The following is a 17,531-nucleotide window of genomic DNA, read 5'->3' as shown; positions in this document are numbered from 1 at the left end:
AAGTGCAATTCAATTTCAAAATCATAAAATCATAAAAATTTTCAATACAAAAAATTATAAAATCGTACTCGTAAAATCAAGAGTTTAATAATCATGTTATGGTCTCTTGAGAGACAATAATAGTTCCTCAATATAAGTCTTTAAAAGATCGTAATGATCTTCCAATCTTCTAATATAATGGTTTCAAAAGACCATAATAGTCTTTTGGGTTTCAATATCTGAGAAACCATCACGATGTCCTAATCTTCTAAAAATATACACATTTCACGTGATATTATTTTTAACCTAAAATATTACTTTAAAATTTTTTAATCTTTTAACGAATTTTTACTTATAACATATCATATTCTTTTTCTCGCATTTAGCAGTTAATAGTTATAATTACATTTAAAATTATAATTTCTAGAGTAGTTATCTTTTATCATAATTATTTCTAACATTTGTTGATATGGTTCCTTCATATACATATGTGGTGGGGTAGCTGTGCATAATCCAAAACCAGCTTGAGAATACGAGAACCGAAGGAAACGGACAAACGCCAAAAATGATTGAATTTTCCTTTATTTTCCCGAGAAAATGATCGCAAAGGAAACAGATAGAGGCCAAAAATGACTGAATTTTCCTTTATTTTCCCGAGAAAATGATCGCATTTTCTAACCTGCGAACGCTTCTTCCATTTCCATTCAAGATCTGGAAAGCATGTGGTGAGGCCAATCCCAGCCCTCTTTTTAAGGCCACAAAATTAATTAAACCCTTAAAGCTTCTCTCGCTCACATTCCTCTCAATTATTCTCACCCAACGTTGATCGAGGGATAATGCACAGTAATTAATTAATCCAACTCAACACGTGGCTCCCATTCCTTGGCCAAACATGGCATTATGCACAAGGATTAGCACATGCCATGTGCAACTTGATTGGTTCATAATTTATTATTATTATATTACTCATACAAAAACAAATAAAACATAATATTACAAACTATCTTGTTTATCCACAATTAAAGGTGACTAAAATTTTGATTTAATCAAAATAATTAAATTAAATTAATTAAAATAGTCGATTCAATTATTTCGATTTTAACATTTTAGCTAGTTCGATAATTAAACTGACAGAATATATTCACTACTATTCACAATTATGAATGATTGTGTATTGTGAAAATTGTTTTCAAATAAATAGTCTCAAAACAAATAGAAAAAATAAAAGTTGTAACTTGTCACTTGTGATCACATACTCCATGACCTATTGTATTTCATGTCATGTCACAGGGATTTTTCTGTCAATTTTTTTTTAAAAACAAATCTATTAACTCATGAAGCGTAACCATTTTAATTGTGTTTGTTATACGTTATTCTTAATAGACAACATTCACTACAACAAATTTTGAATTAAGAGATATTTAAAAATGTTTTAATAGATAGTTTATTGGGGCATTTTAATTATTAGGGTATTAATAATAATGCCTCGTGTAACTGTGCCCCAAAAACGTATTAAGGCACTTACAAATGCTTCAAAAATAACTATAAATTTAAGTTTGTTGCGACACTTAAAAATACCTCAAAAATCACTATAAATTTATTTTTCATATCCCCCACAAGGCCATCTCTTAACTCTAACTTACTTCTCCCTCAACTTGAACCCTGAACATTTCCTTTTTCTTACACACGCGTGACCACTTAATCTACACATTATCTTATTAATATATGTGCCTATGTTTATTTTATAGTATATCTAAGTTTCATTAGAATTATTTTATTTGGGCACTTAAGATTTGTCTATTATGGCACTTTGTTATAGTGTCTTGTTAGAATTATTTTAATGGGGCATTTCAAAAATTCTACCCTATTAGATTTATCTATTAAGACACTTATATTTGTCTATTAGGGCATTTCATTGTCGTGCCTCATTAGAGTTATTTTATTGGGACACTTATTTAAATTTTGCCTTAAAATGATATTTTATAGGGCACTTAATTGTTGTGCTTTATTAAAGTTATTGTATTGGGACACTTTCTTAGATTATGCCTTAAAATAGTATTTTAGAGGACACTTTTTAAAAAATGCCCTAAAAAAAATGTCTCAACAAATCATTTTTGTTATAGTGATTGATTCTTATGATTATGTGTTGATTATAACATCCTTATATCACTTATTCTTTGGAGTTCATTGTAAACTTGAAGATTAATTCAAACTAAAGGATTAATTCAATTTTGATTATTTTGTTTTGTTCTCTTGGACCTAATGGAAAATATATTGGCTTTGGGTGAAATTATTTAAATATCTCTTCTTAAAACTGTTTAGAAGTGACATATGTCTCAAGTCACTCATGTTTGGGTCAAGCAAAATGAATACTCGAAATTATTGATTTAAGTCATGATCTAACTTAAATATATTAAATTCGAGTAAAAGACTTGACCCAAATAACTAGATTCAAATCTCAATTCGAGTCCAAATCTCCACCATCTCTTGTCATGAGCTAACTCATGGGTTGAGATCATGTTATCCACGTTGCGTGATCATGGCCCTCCACAACTCTAAAATACGCCTATACAAGAGCACAAAGTCTAAGAAGCAAATATATCACTTATTATATATCATTATTTTTTTTTCGCATCTAATGCCAACTTGATTGTTGGAGGAGGACACTTGAACTAAGCCCCATCCTTACAAGTTAATCAAGTCTTAAACAATTTCGAAGTTGAGGAACAACTACCGAAGGCGTTTAACTTTAAACAAACTCGATGGTGATCGGCTCACACTATGGTTAAAAACCTAATTGAGCCCTATTGTTTGTTAATATGTTTTTGTGTTATGCAGCTTGAATTATAAATTTGTAATTGTTATTTTATTCAAAGTTTAAATGGGTTTTTATAAATCTTAATATATGTATATATTTTGGTTTATTATATGTTTTAAATTATAAAATTTTATTATAATTATATAAATCTTGAAATCGACACTCAATCCAATCAAACTCAAATTAAATTAGGTTAAATTGATTCCATGAATGCAAATGCTATTATGACATTTATTCGTGATATTTTTATAATTTAATATATTGTATTTGATGAAATATTATAAAAAAAGGTAAAACTATTAATCATTATTGAAAATCAACCAATCTCATATTGTCACGTGTCTTTATTTACAAATAACAAAGAGATAACATGTCTCATTTCATCCAATTCAAATTTAAACAATAATATTGACAAAAAATATTTCTCGAATCATAATCTCGAAGGATTCGACCCTTATCGACATAACACAGAATAATCAAACTTGAAAACCTCAAAGGTAATTTTGGCTTGAAAGATTTACTGACAGTTCAAATATTTAAACTCGAGAACCTTTGAGATAATTGAAGAATTTAACTTCTATTAGTTAAGTTCAATACTATTTTTATCTAATCCAATGAATTAATTGTCACCTCAAAATAATCGAACCTAAAAATATTTGAAATAATTTTAAATATTTTAGCTCATGTAACCTATATAGAGAATGAACCCCCAAAAATAAATTAACATACTCAATATTTATTATATATTTATTGTTCATTTATTTTATTAACTCATAGTAAGAGAATTAATTAGCTCTTTATAAGTGCTCGCATGAAGACACAATAGTCGTCGTCGGTCTCAAGTATCATAATAAATATTAAAAATAATTGTCCAAACAAAATAGACGTGTCAGAATCGTCCCTATGCATTTGTTTCAGTGACAACTCGTCCATTATTCCTGCGTGTCAAACTCATCCCCTCCCGCCCAAAACAAAAGCCGCCTTAATAATGCAACAGAGACCCCTAACAGTAACAGTAGGCCCATTAATCATTCCAAATTATTTTGGGTTACAAAATAATAAAATCTGAGTAACAAATTTTATTGGTAATGTGTCTTTTGGTGTATTTGTATTATGGAAATGTTTTTCGAATGTTGAAATTATTTAGTTTGCGCGTTGTGCATGAGCCCCGACTAGAGAAAAATTACACCTTTTTAGTTTAAAAAATTATTTTGACATTTTAAACTTTTTAGTCTTTTAATGAGGTTTTATTTATGACATAATAGTACTTGTATTTTATTTTTGATTCATATACTTATCGAAAAAAATTTATACTAAGAAGAGAAAAGAAAATTGATGTGATAAAATTTCTTTGGGCCTATTAATGTCGACCGTTTCGCCACGTTATTGTGGAGAAGAGGAAGGTCAAAACTTGGATCGAATCCCCTTGTCTTTCAAAGAAATAAATACGTTGACTGTATTGGAAAGATGTTTTGAGTACTTAGAAAATAACCCTTCCATTATGCTATTTAAGAAGTCTTTTGTTATTTCGAGCTCACTTACAACATAAAGTTGGAAGATAATTTCTAATATATTCAAAATATACGAAATTCTTATCAAATCCATAATCTCATCTCAAATTATGGAAAAGAGTTGTATTGAAATTTAATTCAAATAGATAATTGTATCACAAATCATAATCATTATCTTAACTGATTATGATTATCACAAGTTTATATAAGGGAATCCATAGTTCTCTTGATAAATCAACCAACAAGGAGGCATCGACGACTCGAGCAATTCATTATAAAACCTCATTATAATAGATGTAAAACTAACTAGTAAATATCAACATTTTACTCTTAACATTCATTTTTCTTGATAAGTTCCTAACTTAAGTATTAAAGAATATTTTTAAGAATGTTATCGAATAATCTTAATGATTGTTTATGAAGAACTTTCACTCTATCGACATAATTCGTAAATTGATGTACAAAATATACATATTTATTTAATGCAAATTCTAACCCATCAAACCCCAAAAAAAATTTGAAGATTGGGTTTGGTGCAACAAGTCTAGAAGGCAGGGCATGTGGATGTGGGCAGTCCAATATGAAATGTCAGAGTCTAAAGTAATTGGGTAGGAGACATGCAGCCCTAGACGTTACATTTGAAATGAATCTCTGATGGGACAAATTGTCCAGCCACTGGCTGATGGGGGTGGATTACTATTGCAAGGATAGAGATGATTTCACCCTTGCTAGAGGAAGGGTGAAAGTGAATTTTCATCAATTTGGTTGGTTAGTTTAAGTGAAAAATTAAATTTATAATTAATGTTAATTGAGTCCACCCACTAGAATAAAATGTCACTTTCACCCTCTTTTTGTCAAAGGTGAAAGTGAGGGTTTAAATTTATTTATTAACAAATGTTTAGATTTAGAAATCAGTTGAAGGATGTGATCTTGATATGGGTAATGCCAAATCCATTCATTGCAAATCATAAATCATATATTATTGTGAAAAAAAAAAATTATTATTATTATTATTATTATTATTATTACTATTGTATTTATTGACATGTGACTCAAAATGTATTGGCCAGTCAAGTATAGTTGGGTTTGTTAATTTGAAGCCTAAGCCCCAGTTTCTTGCTATTGTATTTTATTTCCAACCGTATCTCTTGTCCTTTGTATATAAGGTTTGTATTTGACATTCCAAGAGTCACTGTTCAATGTGTGTAAAACCCTAAAACAAATAAAGAGAGATCGAGCAAGAAAGGAGAAGAAGAATTGTGCACACGCAAAGCTCAAATCGGCAATTAACGATAAGAACAGACAAAGAACCGTAAGGCGTTTTCGATCTCTATTTTTCACGATAAATGTGTATCACTTGAGGCTTTTCTTTGTGAGAGAGATTAGTAAGGTATGAGTGCTGGGTTGCTCGGGCTTTGGAGCATTGTACTCTGTATAGTTGTCTTGTTTTGTTTTGGTTTCTCATGTTCGAAGGTCGTGTCGATCTTGTGCATGTATTCTGTAAATCCGTTGTTCATTTATCTTTTAGTAGATTGTCTAGAGGAGAAACGCTTGTCGTGAGTAAAATTTAATTTGGATCCGAACATATATATCTCTTGTTCTTGTGTGTGTTGTGGATGTTTTTTATTTTATGTTTCGTATTCGATATTGGTACTTCTCTTAGTGTTAGTTGTGTGACTATGTGATTGGTTGACATGTATTATCAACAGTATCTTATAATTTATTTTGAAAGTATAGATATTTATTGTCATTTAACTTTAATTGTTTTACCATTTTATATTTAAACAAAATAACGTTACACATACTCTATTATGTTTTATTTTTCTCAAACAAAATCATATTTTCAGATTACTTTTCTTACTCTCACATTATGTTCCGTTGTATATTAATCTTAATACTACTCGATCTCAATTTTTCTAAGCCACTAGAATCCCAATCGACCATTAATGACAATATGACAAGTATCATCGTCTTAAACATTGATTTATGAATAACAAGTTCTAATCTTTATTTTAAACAAACATATACGATGTACAAAAACATCTTGGGAGCACCATTTTGATGTTTTCAAAACGTTTTCGTTTTCGAAATGTCAAAAAATATTTTTGGATTAATTTTACAAATTTAAAAAAGTTTTGGTATTGTTTCATAATATTAGGAAAATATTAAAAACGCATTCTGGTTTTTGTCCACAAAGAGGTTAAAAACGAAAAAAAATTATCTCTAACTCAAAATTTTTAAAAAAATTATTTATTTTTAAAGATGTGAGTAAAATTTTAAATTTATTATTTATATTATGTTTATTATTTTTTTAATTAATAAGTCATAGTTTATGGTTGATGGAGCTCATGTTTATATTTATTTGAATATATTATAAAATTTATATTTATTTTTTTATTAAATAACTATTTTTATATTTACAATTATTTTTATTTTTATTTTTTAAAAATATCATCTTCCATTTTCATTTCATACCGGATTTGTTTCGTTCTCGTTCAATCTAGACGAACAGTTAGACTATGTACATAAAACTTATAATATTTCATATTTATTAATGTAAAGCTCGCAGCCCCATTTTTAAAATCTAAGATTTGAAATTCTGAATTGAGCTGAAGGATGCAGTTCCTGCTGATGTATGATTATGGTTGGGCAGTTAAGTTAGTTAAGAATATATAATAGATTCCATGTCCATCAATAGATCAGAATCCTATGTCACATTTGATCACCATATCCCAGAAAGTAAGCAATCTCAACCACCTCAAGCAACTCCATGCTCAGATCATCCGCAGCCACCTTCACGGCCGCAGCCTCTGGGCGGCGCAACTCATCGGCCACTGCGCGCGCCTCCGCGCGCCGCCGCCTTTCACCCGTCTCATCTTCGACTCCGTCCAGCCCCCCAATGCCGTTGTATTCACCACAATGCTCAAATTTTACTCCCAAATGGGTGCCCACGATGATGTGGTCGCCCTCTTTGCTCAGATGCAAAAATGTGGTGTGACGCCGGATGTGTCTGTGTACCCCATCCTGATCAAATCGGTGGGTAAGGCGGCCATTGAGTTCCATGCTCATTTGCTGAAAATGGGTTATGGTTATGATTTTTGTGTCCGGAATGCAATCATGGATATGTATGCAAAATATGGTGCCGTCGAGGTTGCACGTGAACTGTTCGATGAAATCTCCGACAAGAGTGTTGCTGATTGGAATTCGATGATTTCTGGGTACTGGAAGTGGGGAAATGAAATGGAAGCTTGCAGGCTGTTTGATTTGATGCCCCAGAGGAACGTCATCTCTTGGACCACAATGGTGAGTGGGTATTCAAAGATGAAAGACTCGAAGAGTGCAAGGAAGTATTTTGATAAAATGCCTGAGAAGAGCGTTGTCTCGTGGAATGCCATGATCTCTGGTTATGCTCAAAACGGGCTGGCAGAAGAGGCTATGAAGCTGTTCAATGAGATGGTGGATTTTGGGGTTCGGCCAGATGAGACAACTTGGGTTGCTGTCATTTCATCGTGTTCGTCGCGCGGTGATCCTTGCCTTGCAGAATCGCTTGTCAAAATGCTGGACAAGAAGCACGTCCGGATGAACTATTTTGTCAAGACAGCCCTTCTTGACATGCACGCAAAGTGTGGAAATTTTGAGAGTGCAAGAAAAATTTTCTTCGCCCTGGGAGTGCATAAGAACTCTGTCGCTTGGAATGCGATGATTTCAGCATGTACACGCATTGGTGATTTAACTTCGGCTAGGGAGCTCTTCGACAGGATGCCTGACAGGAACATCGTGTCGTGGAACGCAATGATCGCTGGCTATGCTCAGAATGGACAATCAGCTATGGCAGTTGAACTCTTCCAAGAAATGGTCAGAAGAGAGGACTTAAAACCAGATGAGGTAACTATGCTTAGTGTCATCTCTGCCTGTGGACATCTTGGGGCTTTAGAGTTAGGCAATTGGGTTGTGAACCTCCTTACCAATAACCAAATAAGGTTAAGCATCTCAGGATATAATTCCTTGATTTTCATGTACTCCAAGTGTGGGAGAATGGAAGATGCCAGAAAAGTTTTCAATGGAATGGAGAAGAAGGATGTTTTTTCCTACAATACATTGATCACAGGGTTTGCAGCCCATGGCCATGGCACTGAAGCCATACAGCTAATGTTGAGGATGAAAGATGAAGGTCTTGACCCAGATCGCGTGACCTATATTGGCGTCCTGACAGCATGCAGCCATGCAGGGTTATTAGATGAAGGCTGGGAAGTCTTTAAATCGATCAAAAATCCAGAAGTAGATCACTATGCATGCATGGTCGATTTGTTGGGTCGGGTGGGGAAACTGGATGAAGCAAAGACACTGATTGAAAGGATGCCGATGGAGGCTCATGCAGGAGTCTATGGAGCCCTTTTAAATGGCAGCCGAATTCACAAACGAGTGGACCTCGGGGAGCTTGCTGCACGCAAACTTTTTGAGCTGGAACCAGGAAATTCAGGGAACTATGTTTTGCTTTCAAACATATATGCTTCTAAAGGAAGGTGGGAAGATGTTGAAACAATCAGAAGAGCAATGAGAGAAGGGGGGATTGGGAAGACAACTGGATGGAGCTGGGTGGAGTATGGTGGTAAGATGCACAAGTTCATAGTTGGAGATCGATCGCACAAGAGATCGGATGAAATTTACCAGTTACTGGCTGAGTTGAGGAAGAAGACGAGGGCTGTTGGATATGTGGCTGATAAGAGCTGTGCGCTTAGAGATGTTGAGGAGGAAGAGAAGGAAGAGATGGTGGGCACTCACAGTGAGAAATTGGCCATTGCTTTTGCTCTGCTTGTTAGTGAAGCCAACACAGTGATCAGGGTAATGAAGAACCTGAGAGTTTGCTGGGATTGCCATATGGCTATAAAGATGATCTCCAAATTAGAGGGAAGAGAGATTATTGTTAGGGACAATAACAGGTTTCACTATTTTAGTAATGGGCTATGCTCCTGCAATGACTACTGGTGAGGTTAGGTGTCTGATTTTGATGTTTTGCCTTTCTTTTATAGTTTTATACAGTTCTGAATCCACCCATTATACAGAGGAAATTGAATTATTACTCATTCTGGATCATTTCTAATTCTGATTGGCAACTTACTGGAGATTCTGCAAAGAAGACTATAATCATGAAGGGTAACATCAACAATTAACTAGCAATATTCCTAATAAGAGAGCTACATGATCACAGGCTAATACAATATAAGACTGAAGAAACTAACAGAGGAATGCATGTCCAATCTTGATTGGGGGGTTGGGGGGGGGGGGGGGGGGGGGGGGGGGGGGTGCAAAAGGGCATGTTCAAAAGCTCTGAAACAAAAACACCAATCCCTATAAAATGTCTTGCCAGCAGCTGTTTAAAGCACAATGCCCAACAAACACTGGACAACACAGCTAACATAAAAGACTAACACAAACTAGGACCCAACAACGGATAGTCTAGTATATAATTAGCCTTGGGGACGGGTCATCTTCTTGCCTTGTTTCAACTTGACATGGTGAAGAAGAGTTCTGAACTTTGTCCTGTGGTTTGATTGATATTGTTCTCCACCCTTCGGGGCCTAGATTCTTAAACTCTCGCCCTCTTGCTACTGCAGCTGGGGCACTTATACTGCTTGATATGCTCGGCTTTTGCAGGTGTAATCTTCACACATTTGCCATGGAACCATCTCTCACACACATCACAGCAGATCCAGAATTCATCGTTTGCATAATTATCCCCACAAGCACCACAGAGTGTTGCTCCCTGTTCATCATCTTCTTCTTCCTCCTCCACGCTGTCATTTTCTTCTTTAGGTGGAGGAGATATCTTTACTCCCTTAGGCTGTGATTCAGACCGAGACTGCTGAATAGAAGAAGCCAAAAAGCCACAGATGAAAACTTAAACCCAAAGAACAGGAACACATAGAAGGAATTGCCCTTTTCTTTTTTGTCAGGGAGGGGGATAAATAGAGTACTTACTGTCTTCCCACTTGATTTGCTTTTGCTACTGTTGTGAGCACCAGATTGCTCTTTTGGCTGCTTAACATTTCCTGACACAACTTCAAATACGGTCGGAAGATCATTTATCATCTGGAAAAGCCTCTTCCTGTTAATGCCAATGCCAACAAAGATCAGAAACAATTCAGTTGTGAAAAACCTTTCCTTGATTTTATTTAAAACATACCCAAATTGCATGTTACTTTGTCCTAAATAATGCCACGGTTAGTTCCTCTGGGGTTGAAAATATCTATGCCTCAAAAGTTACCAACCAGCTGGTTTCTATTTTAGGATCTACCAGATTACCAGTAAATGCAATTGCAAAATTTCACCCACTGCTTGTAAACATAAGCACATGTGAAGTCTGTAGTCTTGTGAATTTCAGAAAGTAACACGATAACTTCCGCACTCGATAATCAGCCTAACTTGAGAGAGAGAGAGAGAGAGAGAGGGGGGGGGGGGGGGGGGAATTCATATTGAAGTGAGGTATCTTGTACAGCTAGGGTTCTTATTTCAGACTTCTAAATGAATTCATATTCATATCTTTTCTATAGACATCATCTTACATCATTATGTACTCTTTGTTAATACAATAAGCAATACTCCTCTATCAGGCTCTATCCAAGTCGAAGTACTTAACAAAAAGCTTCTGGTATACATTGATTCCATTAAGAAAAGGACCCTCTTTTGGGATCTCATTTAGAAGAAGCATGGGCCATAAGAAAGTTGGGTCATTTGGAGCAGGATTCTGGAGCAAGACGTGCTAATCAACATGGTCCAGATGTTTAAAAGGAAGAATCAGGAACCATATCAATCCGCTAATTGCAAGCTCAACTTAGTTTATTTTGAACTGTTTGCTAAAGGGCCTGTTTGTTAATAAATCATCAGATCAGAGAAACCGACAAGGCAACGATAGTTGGCAATATGATACACATCTAATTAACATATATTGCACTTCCACGTGCATTATTATTCATAAAACTAAAATAGCCACTTCAAGCTAACTTTTATACATCAGAATTGAATAATTCACAGAGATAACACTAGTTGTCTCCCTGCCCAGTCTGAGAAACAAAATTGAAATTCTATTTCTTTTCTGTAAGGCCATACCACTGGAAGATATGCAGATGGAATCCAACACATGTTCAAGGAATGTACACTGAACGAAATTGCATACATTTACATCAAATGCATAAACAACCCAAATCAAACCCACCAGAAAGAAGGAAAATATTTATCACTCAACATTAGCATCAAATCCCATCGTAAAGTAATTGAACTTGGAGCAAATTTCTTTTTTAATCACGCTTTTATAGGGGACTCAAATTTTACAAATGCAGTTCCATCAAAGATATTAAATAGCACTACATGGTACAGTGTGCCAATGTCACCATTAATCCAATCCTAAACTCAACAGCAGAAAATTTTTGTCTACTAAGGCTGCAAAAAAGTATGAAGTATCTATTCAAGGCTATGTCAAGACCCTAGGGTTTCAGCAGAGAATTAGCGCCAATTTTAGGAAGAATTAGGGCAGAATTTGAGAAAGAGAAGGGAAAACAGAAAGAGGTGGAAGAAACAGGGAGATTGAGAGGGGGAATAGAGGAAGAATGAGAGGGAATCGGAAGGGAGAAAGAGAGGAAGAGAAGCTGGGGATTTGAGAAAAAGAAGGGAAAACAGAAAGAGGCGGAAGAAACAGGGAGATCAAAGGGGAGAATAGAGGAAGAATGAGAGGGAATCAGAAGGGAGAAAGAGAGGAAGAGAAGCTGGGGAAGGAACAGACAGATCAGAGAGAAAGAGAGTTTGGAGAGAGGAAAACAGAAGAATTCAATTGATATTTCTGGATATCCAACTACAACAGCCCTAGTAGCTTTATATAGCTTCTTCAACAGCTTAACAGAAGTAAAATAATTACCCTAATAACTCAATAGAATTAACTACTCCTCCTGAGGGATATTCTGCTACACTCAACCCTACAGTAATCTCTTATACATCCTAGGGTCATGACAGGCTATTTACAAAAAGTAAAACAAAAGGAATAGACGCCCACAAGGAGCTGAACTCTAGCAAACGAGGAAATCACCAATCTCACAAACAAGGGATAAAAAAAATAATTGAACCAAAACACTCAGATGCTAATCAATGAATTCAACAAGCCAAAAATCTAGACACCTGGGGCAGCCAATGTTGGGAAAAACGAGCTTAATATGCTTTTGACTAGAAATCTGCAGAAAGTAAATATTTTTTACTAGAAATCCACATTTAGTCAAATCACATCCACCCACAATGGAGGCATATCATCAAAGCCAAGTACATAAAGAGGCAGTTGACTGCCAAGCTAAAAAAAATGGCGACTTCAAAAACACCACAGAACTGAATGAAGAGAGAGAGAGAGAGAGAGTCTTTTCATATTTCTTTACATTCCTAAATAACAAACTTCTGAAAATAAAACCACTGAATATGAACTGTAGGTGCTTCAATAACATCATTTCATGGAATTCACCAATTAAAGTGCTCGCACAGTTCAGTACTGTTTTATCAACTGTATCTTGATTAACAACCTTTTCATACAAATTACAAGCATTACTTCACTGCACAAGTAATTTAACAGCTGATGAGGCTAAAGTAAATTAAAAATCAAGTACCAGAAGAGACTGAAGCAGTTTTTTATTTTATTTTTTCCCCGGGGGGTGGAGGTATCAAGAGACAACTAAGATTTGTAGAGACGGTTAATAACTAGAATAAACAACAACATATTCTCCATATGTTGTTCCCTCACCCTTGCAAAATAACAGTAGAGAAAGGTGCAACTATCAAATCAATTGTGTGATACATCCATATGATTAAGAAAGTAACTACATGTACATGAGCTTGCTAGAAGTAGAAAGCTGTTGAAAGCTATTGAGGACATCTGAACAATTTAGCTTACTTTAAATAAGTTAGAAGTAGTCTCAGCCTCTAACAAGTGCATATATAAAGAATTAATGAAGATGAAGAGGAGATCTGAGTGTGATGAAACTCTATAAGGGCTATATTCAAGGGTGGATATTTAGGGAAACAGACAACGGACAATGTATTAACTAAAAGTCTGTCTACCTGACAAATGAGGATCCAAAATTTGCATAAGATATAAAATTAAAAATATCCTGTTCACTCCCAGATTAGAAAAGGTATTACCTTTCATTCTTACCAAAACCAAAGCGTGCACCAAAATAAAAGGCAACAGCAAGCAACCATGAATCACTGTGAACTGCAACAAGTGATAACCAATCCTTCTCTTGCATTCCATCCCTAGCAAAGTTTATACCTAAAGCTGGCTCAGGAAGCTCAGGAGGTACCTCCTCAACAGGCAGGTTGACCTCCCATGTCTCATTTGGAAGTCCATACAAACACAGATTCTCTTTTTCTGCAAGAAAAGTATGACATTTCAAGGAGAAAAACAAGTGATAAACCCTTCCTCTAAATATGGAACAACAAAGAACATACTATAACCATATGATGCATCAATGGAAATTCTCAACTTCAATTCTTCAAGCACCATTTTGAGAAATGCCATCAAATAAACACAACCAAACATGACACTAAAGACATAGTACTCAAATGCTGATATAATTCCGTTGTTAATTTTCAATGTTGAAACATAGACATAACATAAAAAGGGAAAATAAATTATAGTGCAGGCAAAATAACCCCAGGGATATTTATATAATAAGAAAAATTTCAGGAAAGTAAAACTCATACCTTTACCATAGGCATCACACTTGTCCTAGCTCTCATATCTGGAAATTTTCTTTGTCACAATAATTACAAAAACACACACACACACACATATATATCTTAATAAAGCTAAAATTGCCAAAGTAGTACGCCTCCTCACCTATGGCCTAATAACAAGATATGTTAGATCCTGACGCATTTGTGCCAAATTTGTGAAAAAAATATATAATAACTTCTTCTTCTCTTTTTTTTTGGTATTTTTATAGAATTTATACCTTACTAGTAAGTAACAAGAGTCAAAATGCATGCTGCTACTAAGATTGTTACCACTGTAGTTCAGAATTACAACTAGTCAATGCCAGTATGTGATTCAGAAACATCCAAGTGTCAAATATATATACATATATGAATCTCAGATAACTGAATTCTCCATTTCAAACATGCACTTTCTGCTAGAATGATAACGGATCATTGAGCAGCTGTAACTACGAGCATGGGCGGAACCATATACTGATATAAATTTAGAATAAAGGTAAGTGTTATGCTTTCCACAGGATAACGGTGAAAATTCAACTGTTTAAATAATTGCTAACCATAAATGAGTGTGGTAAATGATTCGGGTAAATCACACTAAAGGTCACAAAACTTTAGTGTCTTTTGCAATTTGATCACTAAACTTCAATTCTTTGCAAAGTGATCATAAATCTTTAAAATATTTTGCAATATGGTCACTAAAGTGATTTTTTGACAATTTCTTACCAAAAATGCTGATGTGGCAATGGCCACATCATCACCACGTCAGCGCCACATCATCGCTACGTCAGCAATTTGAACTAAGAACCATCAAAAAATCACTTTAGTGATCACATTGCAAAACATTTTAAAGTTTTGTTATCACTTTGCAAGAAATTGAAGTTTAGTGATCAAATTGAAAAGAACACCAAAGTTTTGTGACCTTTAGTGTGATTTACCCTAAATGATTCTGTTCTGAATGTTTCATTTGTTATTGTATAATGTGGATGCTTCTTTGTTTCCCAAATTGACACTCATTTATGGTTAATAATTATTAAAACAGTTGACTTTTCACCTGTATCCCATGGAAAGTGTAACACTTACCTTTATTCTAAATGTATATCAGTATATGGTTCCACCCATGCTCTTAGTTACAGCTGCTCAATGGTCCGTTATCATTCTAGCAGAAAACACATGTTTGAAATGGAGAATTCAGTTATCTGAGATTAATATATGTATATATATTTGACACTTTGATGTTTCTGAATCACATTACGGCGTTGACTAGTTGTAATTCTGAACTACAGTGGTAACCGGCAATCTTAGTAGCAGCATGCATTTTGACTCTTGTTACTTTGTCTTGATTGTTTCAAATATAGTTACTAGTAAGGTATAAATTATATAAAAAAACGAAAAAATATTATTTACCACCCATTAAAAGAACATGGGAATACCGGTCTAAACACAACCAAAATAAGCAGTTAAAATCAAATATCCTACAATATGTTAGCAAATACCAGACATTAACAAGGTTGTCTGATCCCTTCCACTAGTGCCCCCTAGTAAGCACCGAGTAAAGAACAAGAAGCATACAACAACCGCAATTTACTTGTACAAAAAAAATCAGGAAATGGTCCACAGGACAGAAAAGCAGAGCGAGATAGAGTGAGGGCAAAATCTACAAGTACGCGTTTCAACACTTCCCAGCCCAGAGTAAAATATAATCGTAATCTGAATACAACATAAAAACCCAAAATCCCATATTTAACAATATAAAATCACGGTTAATACTCAGAATACACTAATTCAACGTTTCTCATACATAAAATGATACACAGACATAGCGCGTATAGACAGAAATAAGTGATAACCCCGAAGATGGAAAAAATGGAAAAGGATTCTCACCGGGATCGCACTGCTGGTAGAACTTCTCAACTTCTGCACACCACAGCCAGTGAAACCAAGTCCTTGTGATACGATAGAAAGAAAGGAAGATATAATCCAAAAAACAAAGAACAAATCTATAAGTTCAGAGAAGTGGAAAAGAAAACACGAACCAGTAGTGAGAGCCTTGATCAAACCAGCGCGTCTGCCTTTGAAGTCGTTGAACACCTCCTCCACACTCCTCGGTATCGGATGCGGTATGCCCTCCATCTCTCCCCTCTCCTCCCGAATTCAAGCTCGTCCTACCCGTGTACGCCTAGAATAACACAAACCCCTCAAAAACCGGCGCCCAATTTGGCGAATTGCCCGCGAAATCTGACTAAAACGGCCCAATTAGGGTTTCCGAAACCTAGGGCTCCTCCTCCATGCTGCTCCTATCTGTGTGCGCATGTACGCCTAGACACGAACAACAAATTTTCTCGAGAAAGGGTGGGAAAATAAGAGAGAAAATCGAGTGAATTGGGAGCAAGATTAGAAAGAGGGTTTTAGCTGAGCGGTTGCCGCTTTCAGGGCTCGCCTGCCTGCGTCTTTGATTTCTCAATGCCCACGAAGTAGTCTGCATATATACCACCGTCGAGATACAGGCCGTGCGGTGAGCTGACGTGGCTGCACCCTATTGGCCCGTTACAGAATTATTATATTTTAAGTGGGGCTGATTGCGACGGGGTTGCCATGTCGTTCATTTCAAAGCGTCATTGTCTTCTTGTTTGGGTATATTTAATTAATATTTGATTACCCATTAGATTAGGACTAAACGGGGTAATCAAGATACACCTGCTATTTATACATAAAAGGCTACGTAGTGCGTTATTGAAATATAATAAAATAATAAAAATACCTTCACACAAATTACAAAATTATTTCTTTTTGCTTTTAGTCATCTCATCACTCTTCTTCTTCTCGTGGCCCATTCTAACAATCGTTGGTCGTTGTCTGGCATCGTCTCGTATTGATTATTGCTATATTTTCTTTTTCTGCGATCGAAACGAGATAAGACAATTATTAAGATGAGGTGAAGGTGGCGACCAGTCGCCATGAAAAAAAAATAAAAATAAATAAAATAAGAGACGACAAAAGGCATAAAAGTAATTTTATAATTAGTGTAAGGATATTTTAATTATTTATACAAATATATATAAATTAAGGTGTAACCCTCGGTGTATATAAGTAACATTTTTCATTTAAATGTGATCAATTCATTCTTGGACTCCATAGATGTCCAAGTCTATGGGTTAATCTTTTTATTTAACTAGACTGTTTGTAATATGTTTTAATAGTTTTTTAATAATATAGTTTTTTATTATTATAATTTAAGTATCAATAAACTTTTATATTTTTATATAATATTTGTATTCTGAGTTGTTATATACAATTATAAGTAAATCATTAACTTTAATGTTCAAGGTTAATTAACTTTTTCTCCTTTTAGTGATAAGATTATATTACTAAATATATTTAGTATAAATTACATTTATATCTCTTAATATTATGTGAAATCCAATAACCATTCCATTAATTTTAAGAAATTACAAAGACATTTTGTGAAATTAAAATAG

General features: G+C 34.7%; 2 protein-coding genes across 3 annotated transcripts; one reads left to right on the top strand and one right to left on the bottom strand.

Annotated features, from left to right (window-relative positions):
• Positions 1-6,841: 6,841 nt before the first annotated feature.
• On the top strand, positions 6,842-9,402 carry LOC127801681 (pentatricopeptide repeat-containing protein At1g14470). The gene has a single exon (XM_052337014.1). The coding sequence runs from the start codon at positions 7,018-7,020 to the stop codon at positions 9,295-9,297; it is 2,280 nt and encodes a 759-aa protein (XP_052192974.1). The 5' UTR covers positions 6,842-7,017; the 3' UTR covers positions 9,298-9,402.
• A 46-nt stretch (positions 9,403-9,448) lies between these two features.
• LOC127801682 (PHD finger protein ALFIN-LIKE 7-like) lies at positions 9,449-16,508 on the bottom strand. Of its 2 annotated transcripts, none has more exons than XM_052337015.1 (5): positions 16,089-16,508; positions 15,937-15,969; positions 13,480-13,708; positions 10,288-10,414; positions 9,449-10,171 (listed from the first exon to the last, which is right to left on the bottom strand). In XM_052337015.1, exons 1-5 carry the CDS (start codon positions 16,183-16,185, stop codon positions 9,896-9,898), a joined length of 762 nt encoding a protein of 253 aa, XP_052192975.1. In that variant the 5' UTR covers positions 16,186-16,508; the 3' UTR covers positions 9,449-9,895. The 2 variants fall into 2 exon arrangements, with proteins under 2 accessions (XP_052192975.1, XP_052192977.1); XM_052337017.1 differs by having other exon boundaries at positions 9,449-10,168.
• Between the last annotated feature and the right edge of the window lie 1,023 nt (positions 16,509-17,531).

Source organism: Diospyros lotus, chromosome 5 (assembly GCF_014633365.1).
Source record: "Diospyros lotus cultivar Yz01 chromosome 5, ASM1463336v1, whole genome shotgun sequence".
Lineage (NCBI taxonomy): Eukaryota > Viridiplantae > Streptophyta > Magnoliopsida > Ericales > Ebenaceae > Diospyros > Diospyros lotus.
This window is presented reverse-complemented; position numbering and strand designations above follow the sequence as displayed.

Excerpts from the sequence above, each read along its gene's own strand:
- LOC127801681 (XM_052337014.1), top strand. The coding sequence starts at position 7,018 with ATGTCACATTTGATCACCATATCCCAGAAAGTAAGCAATCTCAACCAC.
- LOC127801682 (XM_052337015.1), bottom strand. The coding sequence starts at position 16,185 with ATGGAGGGCATACCGCATCCGATACCGAGGAGTGTGGAGGAGGTGTTC. Across the intron at positions 15,970-16,088 it reads GATCAAGGCTCTCACTACTG|AAGTTGAGAAGTTCTACCAG; the intron begins GTTCGTGTTTTC and ends TGTGGTGTGCAG. Across the intron at positions 10,415-13,479 it reads GGTTTTGGTAAGAATGAAAG|GAAGAGGCTTTTCCAGATGA; the intron begins GTAATACCTTTT and ends TGGCATTAACAG.